This window comes from Perognathus longimembris, chromosome 10 (assembly GCF_023159225.1).
Source record: "Perognathus longimembris pacificus isolate PPM17 chromosome 10, ASM2315922v1, whole genome shotgun sequence".
NCBI lineage: Eukaryota > Metazoa > Chordata > Mammalia > Rodentia > Heteromyidae > Perognathus > Perognathus longimembris.
In genome coordinates this window covers 41,500,036-41,515,993 of record NC_063170.1, presented here as the reverse complement: position 1 = coordinate 41,515,993, position 15,958 = coordinate 41,500,036, and the positions used below count along the sequence as shown (strand labels likewise).

At 38.7% G+C, this 15,958-nt stretch overlaps 1 protein-coding gene across 1 annotated transcript in view; it reads right to left on the bottom strand.

The window, feature by feature from the left end:
• Positions 1-609: 609 nt before the first annotated feature.
• Kcnh8 (potassium voltage-gated channel subfamily H member 8) overlaps positions 610-15,958 on the bottom strand; it is a 367,265-nt gene continuing 351,916 nt past the window's right edge. The window contains exon 16 of the mRNA XM_048354862.1: positions 610-1,314. Coding sequence (XP_048210819.1) covers positions 610-1,314 — 705 coding nt within the window. The remainder of the gene's footprint in view (positions 1,315-15,958) is intronic.

The window sequence follows — 15,958 nt, the reverse complement described above, 5'->3', positions numbered from 1 at the left end:
AGGATATAAAAATAGCTTCTTTTTTGATAAATAAAGACATTTTCATTTACATGGCAAATAACGTGCGGATAGCTAACCACTGGCCACCAGCTCTATTTTGACTGATTGTCTAGATGACATGCAGTGGTAATTGTCCCCTGGCCTTCACAAAAAGAAAAATAGATCAGCAGGAGCTGTGCAGTCCTCAGGCCAATAGTGCTATGGATATTGTTCAGGAATGACAAATAGGCACTCAGAAAAGACCTTTGCTTCAGTTCACAAAAGCCACCTAGGACAAAACTAATCCACAGGTTCTTTGTCTGGGATTTCTAGCTGCTCAGACCCTTGGGGTTTTTGGATTTTGACCAAAGTCTGTCAAACAGACTAGTAAGTTAATACCTGTACAGAAAATAAAAATGTTTGCATGATGCTTCTAGGATCTAGAAATTGTTTGCTACAGTATGGAGGTGGCTCTGGCCTTTCCCTGGCTTCCTCCTCATGGCTCTCTTCTGCAGGATTTTCCAACTTTGCCTAGTCACCATGCCCCTCCCTCTCCCAGGCAAAAAGGCAAACTAATGCTGTCATGCAGTGGTGGTTGTGGCATTGGCAGCTGTGTGGCAGGGGGTGATATCACACATCTATGGCTTGGTTGTCTGTCATTTCCGCTGTGCTTGTGACAACTTCCAGGGGAAAGTTCTCCAAGGGTTTGGTAGAGATCGATGCCATTCCTTCTTGATCCCAAGAACCAGGCAAGTTTTCCAGACTGAAAGAAGTTACAGGTCCATGACTGAAGCTTCCCTCCTCTGATCTGCTTGGGAGAACCAGGTGCAATGATGTTTCAGAGGAGGAACAGAGAGAGGATGAGAGAGTGGCTGAAATGGACTGTAAAGGTGTCAGGGTCGTATCTGAATGGGGAGAGATGCACCTTAAAAATTGCAAGTGACCTTCTTGGACAACCTGGTAGTGGGAAGGTGAATAATCAAGGTTTGGAGAATGAAGAAGTTCGCTCCCTGCAGGGTTAGGCTCATGAGGTTCAATTCGTGGAGGGCTACTCCCCACAAAGGAAGGATTCACATTCCAGATGTCGGAAGTGACATTACCCCGGCAAAGCTGTGCTTGAGTGTAGGCAGCCCCGCCTGTTTGCAAGTGGAGGCAAGGTTGGTGTGTGCTCCAGCTCATTCTGGTCTGTAAGCTCTCTCGGGAGGGACACACAGATGTGGAATGCAGGGCACAGAGCTGTGTGGATTGCTGAGGTGATAGGACATTTTCCAGAAGTTGCATCACGTTCCTCATGTCTCTACCCAATTGAGACACCTCCTGTGTCAAAGTTGTTACCTGTGTGAAAAACAAAATGAAACAAAACAAAAGCAAAAGGCGATTATTAGACGTTCACAGCATGTTCAGATTTTGGAGTAGTGGAACAGGGAAGTGAGCTATTGTAATTAGAAGGCCTGGCCAGGCTCTGCTGGCTCATGCTCATAATCTTCATTACCCAGAAGGCTGAGATCTGGGGATCATGGTTCAAAGCCACACCATGAGACTCCTATATCCAATTAACCAATAAAACACAGGAAGTGGAGTTGTGGCTTGAGTGGTAGAGGGCCAGCTTTGAGTGAAAAAGCTATAGGAGCATGTCCTGTCTCTGAGTTCAAGCCCCAGTCCAGTTCAAGGCCTGAAGGCTCTGTTCCTATTCCAAATGCAAACAAGCCCAAGCAGTGAGTGAGTGGATGGGGCATCTAGGTGAACTCATATCCAGCTCTAGAGCCATTGTTAGTCCAAAGGAGCCAAGAGAATCATATGCAAGGCATGGATCTTAATTATTGCATTTTTGGACTTATTAGAGAGAATTAGCCATGTGGATCTAAACACTTCCTCAGAGGGAATGAGATGTGGAACAGTGCACAACAATCCACATGTGCTTCACCACCACACAGAAGCAGAGAAGCACATGGCATGCAGAGAGCCACATGCCCAGCGTGAACCCTAAGTGGATGGTAGCCCTCTTTCTTACTGTTTCATAGTTGAGGGTCATGCTATTATGGGGTCCAGCAAGGGAAAGATTCTTTATTCTGTGGTGGTGGAGCTGATAAGTAAGAACTCACATAAGATTTACTAGAGAGTTTGTGGGAAAAGAGAAATCCATAAAATGCATTCAAGAGAAAGAAACAGACCACAGTGCTGGTATAGAGACAATCACTGTGGGTACCCAGGAACCCTGGGATCTACCTGGGAATTTGGAGATCCATGAAATTACAACTCAAATTGTGTATATGTGCTCTGGCTGATTTTCTGGGTGTGATATTTAGCCTTCTTTATCATTTCCTCAAAAGAGACACAGCCTCTAAATACTTAAGCCTCCATTTGTTCAATTCATACTAAAACCAACAATAAAATTCCTTGGAGGAGTTAGTTTTCCTAATAACCTCAGTAGCCATTCCCATGGAATTTAACTCAGAATCATCTTTTCTGAAGTGGTTGCTTCTTAAAGGGAGGAAGACTTATAGTGTTCAGCAATCAGGAAGCACACATGTGCTCCCTGTTAGCTTTACAGAACTAACACACAGCATTGTACTATCTTGCTTTCTTTGACTTGAGTTTACTATCATGAACCACAGAACTTCAATAGAAGCAGCTGGACGCTTTGGCTACTGATCATCTGGACCAGAGAAGGGGAAATTTCAACTTCAGTGATGCCAAAACCAAGATTGCTGTTTTGGGGAGACATACTTCAACATTTATATACACATTCCTAACTCATGCAGTAAGTTAATTCAGTCTACTTCCTGTGAGTGCATTCTGAAGCTAATTCTTCCTGGCAGGCCCACCAGGAGGTGGCAAGGCTTAAAGTCAGGCATTTAAAAAGGCCAGACGGAGGGTTTTCTGTAGTTCAGGCAACCAACTGTTAACACCTGCTTGGAAATTGCCAGGCCAAAATGGTTTTTGCCCTGCTACAGGCATAAAAGTGAAGGAACGTGACCCAAAGCTTGTCCAGACTTTTCAGCAGATCGAAAACTTCAAAAGACAAGAACCCTCTCTACCTCACACTTACGTGTATCAGAGGAAGATACTTAAAATATTCACGACAGTTGATCAATTACATCCATTCTACAGCCCAAATACTTCAACCAGTATTGCTGTTGGTTAGCTTATTCTGCAGAGGTCAGAATAAGCTCCTAAACCCAAACCAGCCTGACAATGAAATGGGTGCAGGAACTGCAAACACATGGAAGTGAAAAAGACAGAAAGAGGGGAAAAAGGATGGGACAGTAAATTTTTGGTGCCATAATCTTATATAACACAGAAAAGAGGTGCACCAATCCCAAGGGCACCAATCCGAAGGCTGTCTTCAAGGACTCTAGCTTTCTTTATTTAACCCAAGGCCACTTTGTAGCCTTGAAGATGTACAAGATGGCTGAAATGGGCTCAAGTTCTGTCCTGATAACAGCATCACCCAAGGATCCATTTCAAAATGTCAAAGTTTCAGAAGAGAAGTCTACCACTAAATGAGATGACTGAAGGGACATATTAAACATGTTTTCTGTGGCATGGCCTCAGTTAATTCTTATATAAAACTTAACACAGCTAGATTAGCTTGCTTCCCACTAAAAATGTTCCTAGTTGCCCTTTTATTGAAGATTGGAGAATGGTCTTTGAAAGACAGTTTGAATTTTAGGGATATTAACCATTTTGTCATTCAATAAGTGCCTGAGTAAAATTTTAATACAAGTAAAAATTTAATATCAAGTACTTTCAGGTCCACTTTCTCCATTGCATGACCCAATAATCTTACCATAGGTAGTGTTATGTTATTATTTCCCAACCTCTGACATGGGGACACCAAACTGGTCATATGATATTTCTCAGGTCACTTATCACACAGATGACAGTCTTTTGTCCAGAATTCAGGTCCTATCTATTTAATTCTCTTTTGTTATTATTAGTTAGGAAAGGAGATAGTGACCTGTGGAAGGAGGCACTTAAAAGATAGCTGACAGGAGTTTTGCTAATGTGGCCAGAATATGTGAAACACAAAAAAAGGTAAATTCCTAGGTAAAGTTTTCTGAAATGTCAGTGCCACATCAAATACATAACTTGTGTCATCCCTAAAAATAATAGGAGACAGATTAAATACATTAAATTTTCTTCATAGTAACTGATGTAAATAAAACAAAACAAAAAAAAACTGGATGAAAAGCATGTTCTTACTGCTGGTTGAAACACCCTTTCAAGGCTTTGTTCTTGGCATCTAACTTGTACTGTGCCTCTCCCTCAATCGTTGAGGCTATGAACTTCAGGAATCCAGGGTCTTGACTAGCTCCACGAATGTAAACTAGCATTAACATCTCCAGATAACAAATTACTAGCCTATAATAAACTAAAAGCAGTCAAGAAATCAAGGAAGCAGAGCTTTCTTTAGCTCGAGAGTGTAGCAATCAATTGATATTAAGGAAGAGTTCTGTCATTGTCTCTCTGGAGACACTCCCCTCTCCTTATTAAAGATCCATGAGGGAATTATTGCTGGTAGGAAAGAGAGTTCTCTCTTTACAAGAACAAAGCCAGATGTTCCAAAGAGAGACAGCCTCTCCTGAAGGTGGAGACTACGGTGACACAGAAGGTGACGCAGGATTGCCACAGGAAAGACAGTAAGAGCCCGTACAGTCCTGATTCCTGCTGCGCTTGATAACAGCGCTTATTCCACCACAGGAAAGACATTAGTTTTAATTAAATGTAGAAGACAAAGAATCTGTTTTTCAAAGTTTGAAATCACAGCATAAGTAGACTTGGAATTGCTTTAAAAAATTATTGGAGGCTACTTTGTGAACCAGACCATCCAGTGAAGGGAATTTGTCATTAAAATATAACTAAACATCAGAAGTACTGCAAAGAGATAGGGCAATAAAAGCAAACAAAACCATTTCTATTTAAATAAACCAGTTTTCTACTTATCTTAGCAACTTAAAATCTTTATATGTTTCTGCTACTCATATTAGAAAGCACAATATCCTTCTGAGTAGGTTTTTCACAATCTCCTCTCTCTCTCTTTGTTTCTCTCTCTCTCTCCTTCTCCTCCCCCTTCTCTCTGTTTCTTTCTTTTTCTGTGCTGGTTCTGAGACTTGAAATCAGGACCTGGAAGCTGTCTCTGAGTTTTTCCTGCTCAAGACTAGTGCTCTACCACTCAAACTACAGTTCCACTTTTGGCTTTTTGATGCTTAATTGGAGATAAGAATCTCATGAACTTTCCTGCCCTTGCTGGCTTTGACCCTCAATCTTCACATTTCAGCCTCCTGATTAGCTAGGATTACAGGGGTGAGCAATTAGTGCCCTGCCTGTCTCATGAACTTTCCTGCCCTTGCTGGCTTTGACCCTCAATCTTCACATTTCAGCCTCCTGATTAGCTAGGATTACAGGGGTGAGCAATTAGTGCCCTGCCTGCCTCATTTTAATGGTGCCATCTTATGGTATCATTTTGGTACCATTATGGTATATTTTGGCCTATGCTACATTAAACTGGGCACAGTGAGAGTCACCACTCAGGACTCGTATCTGCTGTTCTCTGACTGGGGGAGGGGGGTGTCCTTCTCCAGTCCTTTCTGATTTTTTGTTTTTCTCTCCCTTCAGTTTCTTAATTTTCTCCAAAGAGAGTCTCTCTCTCTCTCTCTCTCTCTCTCTCTCTCTCTCTCTCTCTCCCTACCTCCCTTCATCTCTCTTGGTCTCTCTCTCTCTTTCTCTCTCTCTCCCCTTTAATATCTCATTGGTAGTAGTTTAAAACCTGGCCTTTTTATAATCTACAAGTCTATGTATCTCCAACTAGGCCATGAGTTCCTTCTGGGTAGAAAATAATATTTCTCTTAGTCTTTCCTGGACCCAGAAAAATGCCTAGGTCATAACATGTTCTTAATCCTCCTGAGAGTTAAGTGAATGTAATGCCCATCATTTAGAAAAGTATTGTTTCACAACAAAAGCAGTACTTGCAAAACTGTATGGTGTAAGCGAACTGAACACCTCAGGGGGGGAAAGGGGGAGGGGGGAGGGGGGTATGAGGGACAAGGTAACAAACAATACAAGAAATGTATCCAATGCCTAACGTATGAAACTGTAACCTCTCTGTACATCAGTTTTATAATAAAAAATTAAAAAAAGAAAAGTATTGTTTCATAATCACCTTCTATTTTTACCATATTTTATTATTTTACCAAGAAAACAGGTTGAAAGAAAACTGCCTTCTACAAAATGATATGGAAAAGTCTGTAGCTATGCCTTCCAAGTATGTACATTAAAATAGGTATTATATAACTGTTAAACTTTTTATATCTCAGATGCTTAATCTAATGCATTGAGTATAAGTTTCTAACAGCATGTAATTGTTAAGAAAGGGGTGACACTGATAAGAATATATTGTATTTATAAATTGCTTTGTTAAATGGCAATTCATTTGTACAACTACCTAAAGACTAAAAAAATGGCATAGCAAAAAAAAAAAAAAAGAATTCTTCACTGGGGGCTGGTGCCCCTGTAATATTAGCTATTCATGAAGCTTGAAGATCTGAGGATTGTAGTTCAAAGGCAGCCAAGTTACAAAAGTCTATAAGACTCATCTTCAATTAACCAGCAAAAAATTTCCAGCAGCCCTTAGTGAAAAAGTTAAGGGACAGTGAAAAAGTTAAAGGGACAGTGTCCAGGTCTCATGTTCAAGGCCTAGTACCATTGCGTGTGTGCGCGCACACACACACACACACACACACACACACACTTGTTCTATTATTATGACTCCTTGGTAGCTATAGCAATGGGTTTCTGGTGGCCAAACTCTTGTTAAACTTCAATTATGGTATTGCTTTGTCACATGTCCTACCATAAACTTGATTTCCATGAGTGGATTAGTTTGCTGGGAATTACATTTGCTGATTCTAGATATCATAAAGGTATTATAAATGTCAAGTAACAAATTCACTGATGCAATTAAAATTTATCAAATGAAAATTTCCAAAGTTTCTGCATCTCTGATTAATATTCTGCATGGCTACATTTGAGGTGCCTTTTGATTTTTTTCTACTTAGAACAGGTAAAGAAGAGGAGACATATGATATACATGTAATATGTAAAAATAGTGTAAATAATTTGATAGAATAGGCCTTGGGGGCAGGGAATGATGGAAAAGGTGACACTATCAAGATATATTTCACTCATAAATGGACATCTCTTCATGAAACCACTTAAAAAATAATAAAAAGGATATATAGCTTAAAAGAGAAAACATAGCTTAGTACACATTATTTTGTTTATTTCTTATGATGTTTTCGTCCATTTACTTATATTCCATTTTCTTCCTTCCCATCTTTCTCTTTATTCTTTTGTGGATAAGAACCTACCAACCTGGTTGGGCACTGGTAGCTCATGCCTGCCATCCTAGCTACTCAGGATGCTGATATTTGAGGATTGCTGTTCAAAGCTAGCCTAGGCAGGAAAGTCGTGAAACAATTATCTCTAATTAATCACTCTCAAAAAAGCTGGAGGTAGGCTGTAGCTCAAATGTTAGACTGCTAGCCTTGAATACAACACAGAAGCTCAAGGACTGTCCCTAGGACCTGAGATCAAACAGCAGGACGCCCCACCCACCCCACACCCTCTACCAGTATGGAATTTAAAAATGTTGGCCAAACCAGATCACCATGGCCATCTGCATAGCTAATTGTTCACAATGAAGATTTCTTTGTCTAAGGTTCCAACTGTAGGGAGAAGTGATCAAAATTGGTATGTGCTTCCAAGTGGTTCAGTTTTCTAAGTGCAAACTTGGGAGCAATTAAAAAGTGTCAATTTCTCTGTTCTTCCAGGACCCTGCATTAACCACACCGATCTTCAGGTCCTCAGCAGCAGGTGCACTTGCTCTTGTTGAGCATCACCTCCTGGGATGAACAGAGATGCCTGAATGACATCAGATTCCTCTATTGGCCATGAAAGACATTGATTCCTCAAGCTCAAGGAGGGAATCACTACGGAACCAAAACTATTTCTGTTCCATCCAGGATCTCTTGAAACTTCGGTTGGCTTCAAAATAGCCATGGTTGTCCTACATTTCCAGAGTATCTGGTTTACTGTGCTTGCTTAGTTAGCTGCATTGATGTAAGGTTATTATCACCTCCTCTGCATCATATTTCCACAAGGGGTTTATTGTAAGGATTAAATAACATAGTGAATGTAAAGCAGCAGTTCCCCTATAATTGGTATTATGTCAGAATTCCATATGGTGGGGTTTGATGATGTAATAGAGGTACTAGGCTTAGTTGAGAACTTCTACATGGCAAGGAATTATAATCTACGAAGCACTTAAACCAAAAGAAATGAAAACCACAGGGTATCTATATACCTCTGTCTCTGACTCAGCATGGAGAAGAAATTAGTTTCTGTTAACACTTTTCCATAAGTAATACTGGAAGAACCTTTAATATTTCATGTTGCCTGGTGAAGATTTTCTTTTCTGCCAGTTCTGAGGCTTGAACTCAGGACATGGGCTCTGTCCCTGAGCCTCTCTGTGCTCAAGTCAAGGCTAGCACTCTACCATTTGAGCCACGGTGCCCCTTCTGGCTTGCACAGATTTTTGTAGTCACAACAATCAATAAATGGAGCAATAGAAAAGTCTTGATTAAGATTCAGTATTTCCAGTCTATAGTGGCAGTAATTATTGTCAGATGGATTAAGGATTCTTTACCAAGGTTGTGGTGTGTGTGTGTGTGTGTGTGTGTGTGTGTGTGTGCGTTTGTGTGTGTGCGCGCGCACGCGCACCAGTACTGATGTTTGAACTCAGGGTTTGGGCACTGTCCTTTTTGCTCAAGGATGGTACTCTAACACTTGAATCTCAGCTCCACTCTGGCTTCTATGAAAGATATGAGATAAAATATATGGATGTAACAAACAGTACAAGAAATGTATCCAATGCCTAACGTATGAAAATGTATTCTCTCTGTACATCAGTTTGACAATAAAAATTTTTAAAAAGTCTAAAAAAATATATATGGATGTGCAATGTGGTGTTGGTTACAATGGAATACTAAACATGTGAGACTGAGGAGTGGAGAGGACAGTCATTTATTGGTTTTGGTAGCAGGTCAAGCTCCTGCAGAAATTCTGCACAAGTAGGCACTTCATGAACTTTTGTTGACACATGGACATTTTAAAGAATGACAAATTTGTTTGTATGGATTTATGCTACCTTCAACAACATTTAAATATTAGTTTTTTTCTTTGCCAATTTCCCCTACTAGCCTGGAAAGACACAAATGATTGTCTAGACTTCTAGCAGGGAAGAGTGTATCCTGTGATCTCAGTGTCTCACTGACATCCCTTGCCAATAAAAGACAGATTTTTAAGACGTTGCACAGTTATGGGATTTGAAAAGTCCATCTGTGGTTCCTACCGTGTTTTCCCAACAACACCATGCATTTTCAGCTTTTGAGTTACAGTTTTTTTTTAGTGCAAATACAAATTCATTGTTCTGGTGTGTCTTCAGATTGTATCTTTTGAGACCAGGAATATGAGTTTAAAATGTCTTTTAGAATGCCATTTGTTTTGCATAGAACAGCTTTCCATCAAGTTAGATATGTTTTCTCCTTTTCGGTCCTAGCTATTTGTATGGTATAGTCTATGAGCTCTGAATATATCTGGAACTTTAGTTGGTAGGCAAAGAAAGAAATGTGATTTCCATTTTTATGCACTCAGTGAGCAGATGGGGATGCATCTGTTGACATAATCTTCTTAGCTTGAAGAGTTCTTGACCTGTCACTCAATTTTTGCCAAAAGTGTACACTTTTTCCTGCTAGACACAATTTCCCTAAATTCAGGGGTACTAATTACTCCAATCTTTTCCCCTTGCTACAAACACATATACATTTTTTTACAAGCTATGATTCAGGTAATTAAAGGGTCTTTCATTTAATCCTTTGTTATGTTGCATATTTATCACAAGATTCAGACAAGTTCAATCAAACCCCATAAGCCGGCAAAACAAAAAAAAGACGATCGGCATAATTTCATCCTCATGTATTTTGCTTCACAAAGCATCCCCATACAAGTGGCAGTCTTTATCAGCTAAAATAATAATCATACTTGGCACTTTCATAGATTTCATGTAAATGAGAAGCTCAGTCTCATTATGGTCAAAACTTGTAAGTGTGTCTACAGCTGGAGAGAAGAGAATGTTGGGAGGTGACAGGGCTTGTCCTAGGCCACACAGGAATAGTACCCAGGGTTTTACTTTTGCAGGTGCAGCTCGTGTCTCTTATATGATAAAGACAGAAGAATTACAAGTCTAGCATTACCAATAGAAAATGACCAATTGTAGTCTCCCAAGTGATTACTTCAATGGCTTCATTAAATTTCTGCAAGCTCAGGCCTTTGGATATAACTTTTTTACTTCAGCTGGATCGTGGTCACCCATTAGTTTTCAGTCCTTGGCTTCCCACATCTGTTTTGCTGGTTTCTAAGACCAAGTTTGGTCAGTATCTGAACTACTATGTGGCTAAGGGATTCTTACTGTTGTCAGCAAGCAACACACAAGTCCTCCTCTTCTCAGATGTCCATTGTATATAATTGTGCTTGTCAGCTTTAGTGCATGTAAGATTCACTGGGGATTCTTCACAAAGCAGATCTTCAGAGTCAATCTGGGATTGTATATCCAACAAGTTTTGAGTTAATGCCAACACAACGGCTCTGTGCTTCATAGGATCAAATCATTATTTCTTATTCTCCTTTTTGTGCCTGTTTGAATTAGTATTATTTTGTTATTTTAAAAATTATATTTTTTCACTGACAAAAGTCATATGTCTTAGCCAGTTGTGGGGGTGCACATATAATCCCACCTACTTGGGAGGCTGAAGAAGGAGGATGGCAAGTGTGAGCCTTTGCAACTTAGCAAGACCCTCCCTTTAAATAAAAAGAAAGGGAAGAAAAGAAAGAGAAAAGAGAGGAAAAGAAAGGAAGAAAAAAGAAAAGAAAGGCAAAAGGCAAGGGTGTAACCTCGGTGGGAGAGCACTTGCCTGGTATATGCTAGGTCCTGGGGTTTGATAACCAGCACCACAAAATTTAAAAAAGTACATATTTATGGTATATAACACAATGGACATTTTGATATGGAAGAAATACCTCATTAATTAACACATGACTTCAGTATTGCTTATATTTTTGTGGTGTGAAAATGTAAGATCTCCTCATCAGTTTTCAATATACAATGCATGCTCTTTGGTTGAAATCACTATGTGGTACAATACATTTTCTAAGTTTATTCCACCTGTTAGTTTTGTGTCCCTTAGTCAGCATTTTCCCAATCTCCAGTCTCCACTGGTCAGTATGCTACTCTCTGCTTCTATGAGTTTAACAAATACAATATAATCACATTTCCAACTCTTCTTAGAATTAGGCAGTTCATTTAGCTCTGTGTGTATTGATCGTTCAGTCTGAGTTTAAAGTTGAGCTTAACCGGCTGTCTTGCAATCCCTTGGTCAAGTCTAAAGGAGGAGCTGAAATGCTTTTGGAAGCATGTGTTTTTGGATGTCTCTGATGTTAAGCAGGCAGCAGTACACATTTCCTCAATCTTTTAATTCATCAGATGTTTCTAAGCACTTGTATTACAATTGGGTTAACATTAGAATTTCCATTCTATTTCATCCTAACATTTCTTTTTACAGAAATACCTTTTAGTGTTGGCAGGAGTAACGTTTAAACTCGGAGCCTTGCACTTGCTAAACAGGAGCTCTACTATGTGAGCTCTACTACTCTGCTAGCCCATTCTTGTTGGTTATTTTTGAGATATAGCCTTGTATTATATTAGACATGACCTGGACTACTAGCAGAAATAATTTTGTAAAGTAGTCATTCCTTCATAGGCTATCTGGCTTCCTCTGTATAAACAGGGAAGAAAGAAAAAATACATATTTTCTCTTCAAGAAAATCAATTTTTTATAGGTTTCTTGTCTTTCGTTTCAGTTTCCCTGAACTGAGCAGTTAACTTTTATGGAAATGTATTAGGACAAATTCACAAATTTAGATATGGTTTTTATACACTTAATCCACTGTTATTGTAACTCTTACCATTACTGAAGCCCCAAATACCCCTTTTTTGCCCAGTGGGAGACTTCATATTGACTTCAGAAGCCTTATCATGCCATCGAATTAGCGTTTGGCAGTTTTTTGCTGGGTATTTTTTTTTTTTTTTGATATTTTGCTGTTGGTTTTTTTTTTTTCTTTTTTCCCTGATGAGGTTTTTTTTTTTTTTTTTTTTTTTTTTTTTTTTTTTTTTTTTTTTTTTTGCCAGTCCTGGGCCTTGGACTCAGGGCCTGAGCACTGTCCCTGGCTTGCTTCCCGCTCAAGGCTAGCACTCTGCCACTTGAGCCACAGCGCCGCTTCTGGCCGTTTTCTGTATATGTGGTGCTGGGGAATCGAACCTAGGGCCTCGTGTATCCGAGGCAGGCACTCTTGCCGCTAGGCTATATCCCCAGCCCTCCCTGATGCGTTTTGATCCATCACAAATACTTCATGCCTCACAAAAGGAAGCAGTCATTTGCCTCCCCCCTCTCAAAAAAAAAAAAAGGTTTTTCCTTTAGTGGGAAACTATTTTTTTACATCATAATCTAAGCACTAGAAATATTTACTGGCCTTGGGGTATTTATCATTTACCTTCCTTTTTTGAAACAGACTGGAGATGTATACATATACATGAAATTGTGTTGGCTGATAACTTTTATATATTACATTTTAACATGATTTCTTCCATACTGTGAATTCAGAACATCCAATAATTACTCAGTTACTTCCTTCCTATTGGTCCATCCAATATTCCAGAGAATATCAGTGCCAGGCTACCATTACAAATTTTGATAATACACACATTGTTACTATACACATGTTGTGATTGTATACATTCTCATTCTTTCCAAGTTATATTTTCATTGCTTTGCAATAAAAATGGCCCTTACTAAGTTTTTCTCTCTTCTTTTTATTATTGTTTTTTCTTTTTAAACCCTTATTTAGACTTGGTCCTGTAAAGGGTACACACTTAACACAATAAGGTTCTGCAAAGATTTTAGCTTATGAAATCTTATTAGCCAGTACATTCTTTAGGAAATGTTTATAGGAACAACATTCTCTGAATTCTCACATTTGTCAGTTTATTCTTCATGGACAATTTTGCGGTCTATCAAACCTTCATATTTTCTTAAGCATCTATATTACTTGAGCCTCTACAAAGTATGGCTGCTCCAAAGTATGAAGGCTGTCTAGTTTTTCTTCTTACAACAAACATTACTTTGCTAGATTTACCAAAGAATATTTTCCTTTATCTTTGAATATCAGTAATGCCACTAGAATACATAACTCAATGTGTAGTTTTAAATCTTGTTTTTAATTGCAGGAGACCTTACTGAATTGTCATTTTCTTATTAGTATTTATTTAGTTTTGTTAATTGGACTTTCTTCATCATCAAGCTCTATTCTCTGTTAGATTTTCTGTATCTTCAGCTACTTTTCCAAAAATTCCTTAAAAAAAAACCCTCATTTAGGTTGGAAGCCTAAAGTTCCCTCCTTTATTTTTTTTTTTTCCAGTCGTGGAGCTTGAACTCAGGGCATGAGCACTGTCCTGGCTTCTTTTTTTGGCTCAAGGCTAGCACTCTGCCAACTTGAGCCACAGTGCCCACTTCTGGCTTTTTCTGTGTATGTGGTACTGAGGAATCAAACCTAGGGCTTCATGTATACGATGGAAGCACTCTTGCCACTAGGCCATATTCCCAGACCCCAAATTCCCTCCTTTTGCTTTCTATTTCTCATGACACTATTTCTTTGTTATTATATTGCTTTAAATGTAGACTTACTGTCTAAGTAGCTTTCTTTCACTTTTGATGTTTCTGTTCTCTTTTGAGTTATAGTACTTCACCAAATAGGAGAGAAGAACTTTAAAAAAGTACAAAAATTTAAGCTAGGTTTCAGTGGCTCACACCAGTACCCTAGTTATGAATTAGGACCATGGTTCAAAGCCAGCCTCAGCAGCAACGTCTGTGAGACTCTTATCTTCAATTAATCAAAAGGCCAGAAGTGGAGCTGTGGCTCAAGTGGTAGAGCTCTAGCTTTGAATACAAAAGCTCATGGATAGTGCCCAGAGCCAGATTTCAAACCCCAGGACTGGCAAGAAAATAGCATATAAAAATAAAAATTTAAGTTTTTTTTTTTTTTTTTTTTGGCCAGTCCTGGGGCTTGGACTCAGGGCCTGAGCACTGTCCCTGGTTTCTTCCCGCTCAAGGCTAGCACTCCGCCACTTGAGCCACAGCGCCGCTTCTGGCCGTTTTCTGTATATGTGGTGCTGGGGAATCGAACCTAGGGCCTCGTGTATCTGAGGCAGGCGCTCTTGCCACTAGGCTATATCCCCAGCCCATAAGTTTTTTGATGTGTAATAACTGAACTAAGAACATGTTATTATTTTCTAAATGTGGATAATAGCTGTATGATAATTTGTTACATTGATTTCCATATGTTCAAATTATCTGACAGCTAAAACAATTTTACGGCTCAAAAAGGAAAAAAATCATTGTGTATAGTAAAATCTTTTTCTTTTGTGGCTTTTGGGGTGCAATCTAGACCATTGTGCATGCTGGAATCTGATTTTTGAAAAAACAGCATCTTTAATTCTTGAAATAAACTGCCAAAATATTGTACATAAAAAACCTAATACTACCCAACTTCTGTAACTGAAACCCCTTTGTATATCACCTTTAAAACAATAATAAAAACGAAAAAATTTGAATACTTAAAGGAATTATTGTCACCTTGCTTTATATGGTAAACTAGTGAAACTAAGGAGTGGTGGTGAAAGTGACTATTTCTTCATTTTTTTTCCACTCAAAATTAAAATTGGTGAAGATTAAAGAAAATTTCCTAATTTTCATAAATGATCTTTCAGTGATTATATTTCAGTGATCCATATTTTACTTTAATGCCTCGTGCAAATGAATTTCCACAAAAACACACACTGCGTAGGGATTCAGATCTTATTTCAATTAAGGCTGAGATTCCTTTATTCCCCTCAGAGTGATTGATTTAATGACCACTCCTGTGAAAAAAGACAGATCCAGCAAGGTGTTGGAGAAAGCCATCAAAGAATCATTGTATCTAAAGCTAACCTCAAGGTGCTAGAAAAAGTTCTCTTTTAGCCAGTGGTAGAACACTTCCTGAGTTATGTCATTTTTGATACAAAGAATTCTAAGTACAAAATGGATTCCTCTCATAAGCACTTTAGTACATGCTATTTGAATAGATATGCCACTGGGTCCAACACTACAGAGATTCAGTTTAGAATCTGAGATTTAGTAATATTTATTTTGATTCAGTTAAAAAGCCAAATTAAAGTGTCAGTAAATTACAAGAGAATTCATTCTCCACCCTTATTTCTCCTTTGAAATTCTCAGGGCAGGGGATACCATAGTGGCAGAGCACTGGCCTAACAATTTGTGAGGCCATGGGGTTCAATCCCTAGCCCTGCAACACAAACACATGAACAAAAAACACAATAAAAAGCTTCTAAACAGCTAATGATCGTTTATTTGTCTTACAAATATAATGTTTAGCTTTGGAAAGGCTAACTTGAGAAACGGATTGTCATCATGTATGGAAAAAAACATGAAAAACACATATTCCTCTTGGACAACCACAAACCAAGAATGATCAGTATTTTCAGAAAAAATAGTTATTCTAGAATTACTCTATCTTAAAGCATCTGTCCACAGTTAAACTTTAACATGCATATGGTTAAAGAATCAGAGTTTTATGTTTTTAATGTGGCCTTCTATTTCAGAAGGAAATCTTTTTAGTACAGACCAAGGATAGTCTAAATACTAACCAAGGGCTAAAGGGTTAAATGCTAACCCAACTGAACAAAATCATTATCATAATAAAACCCATTGACCAAGACTTTTTACTTGCTATAGAAGTGATAACTTTGGAG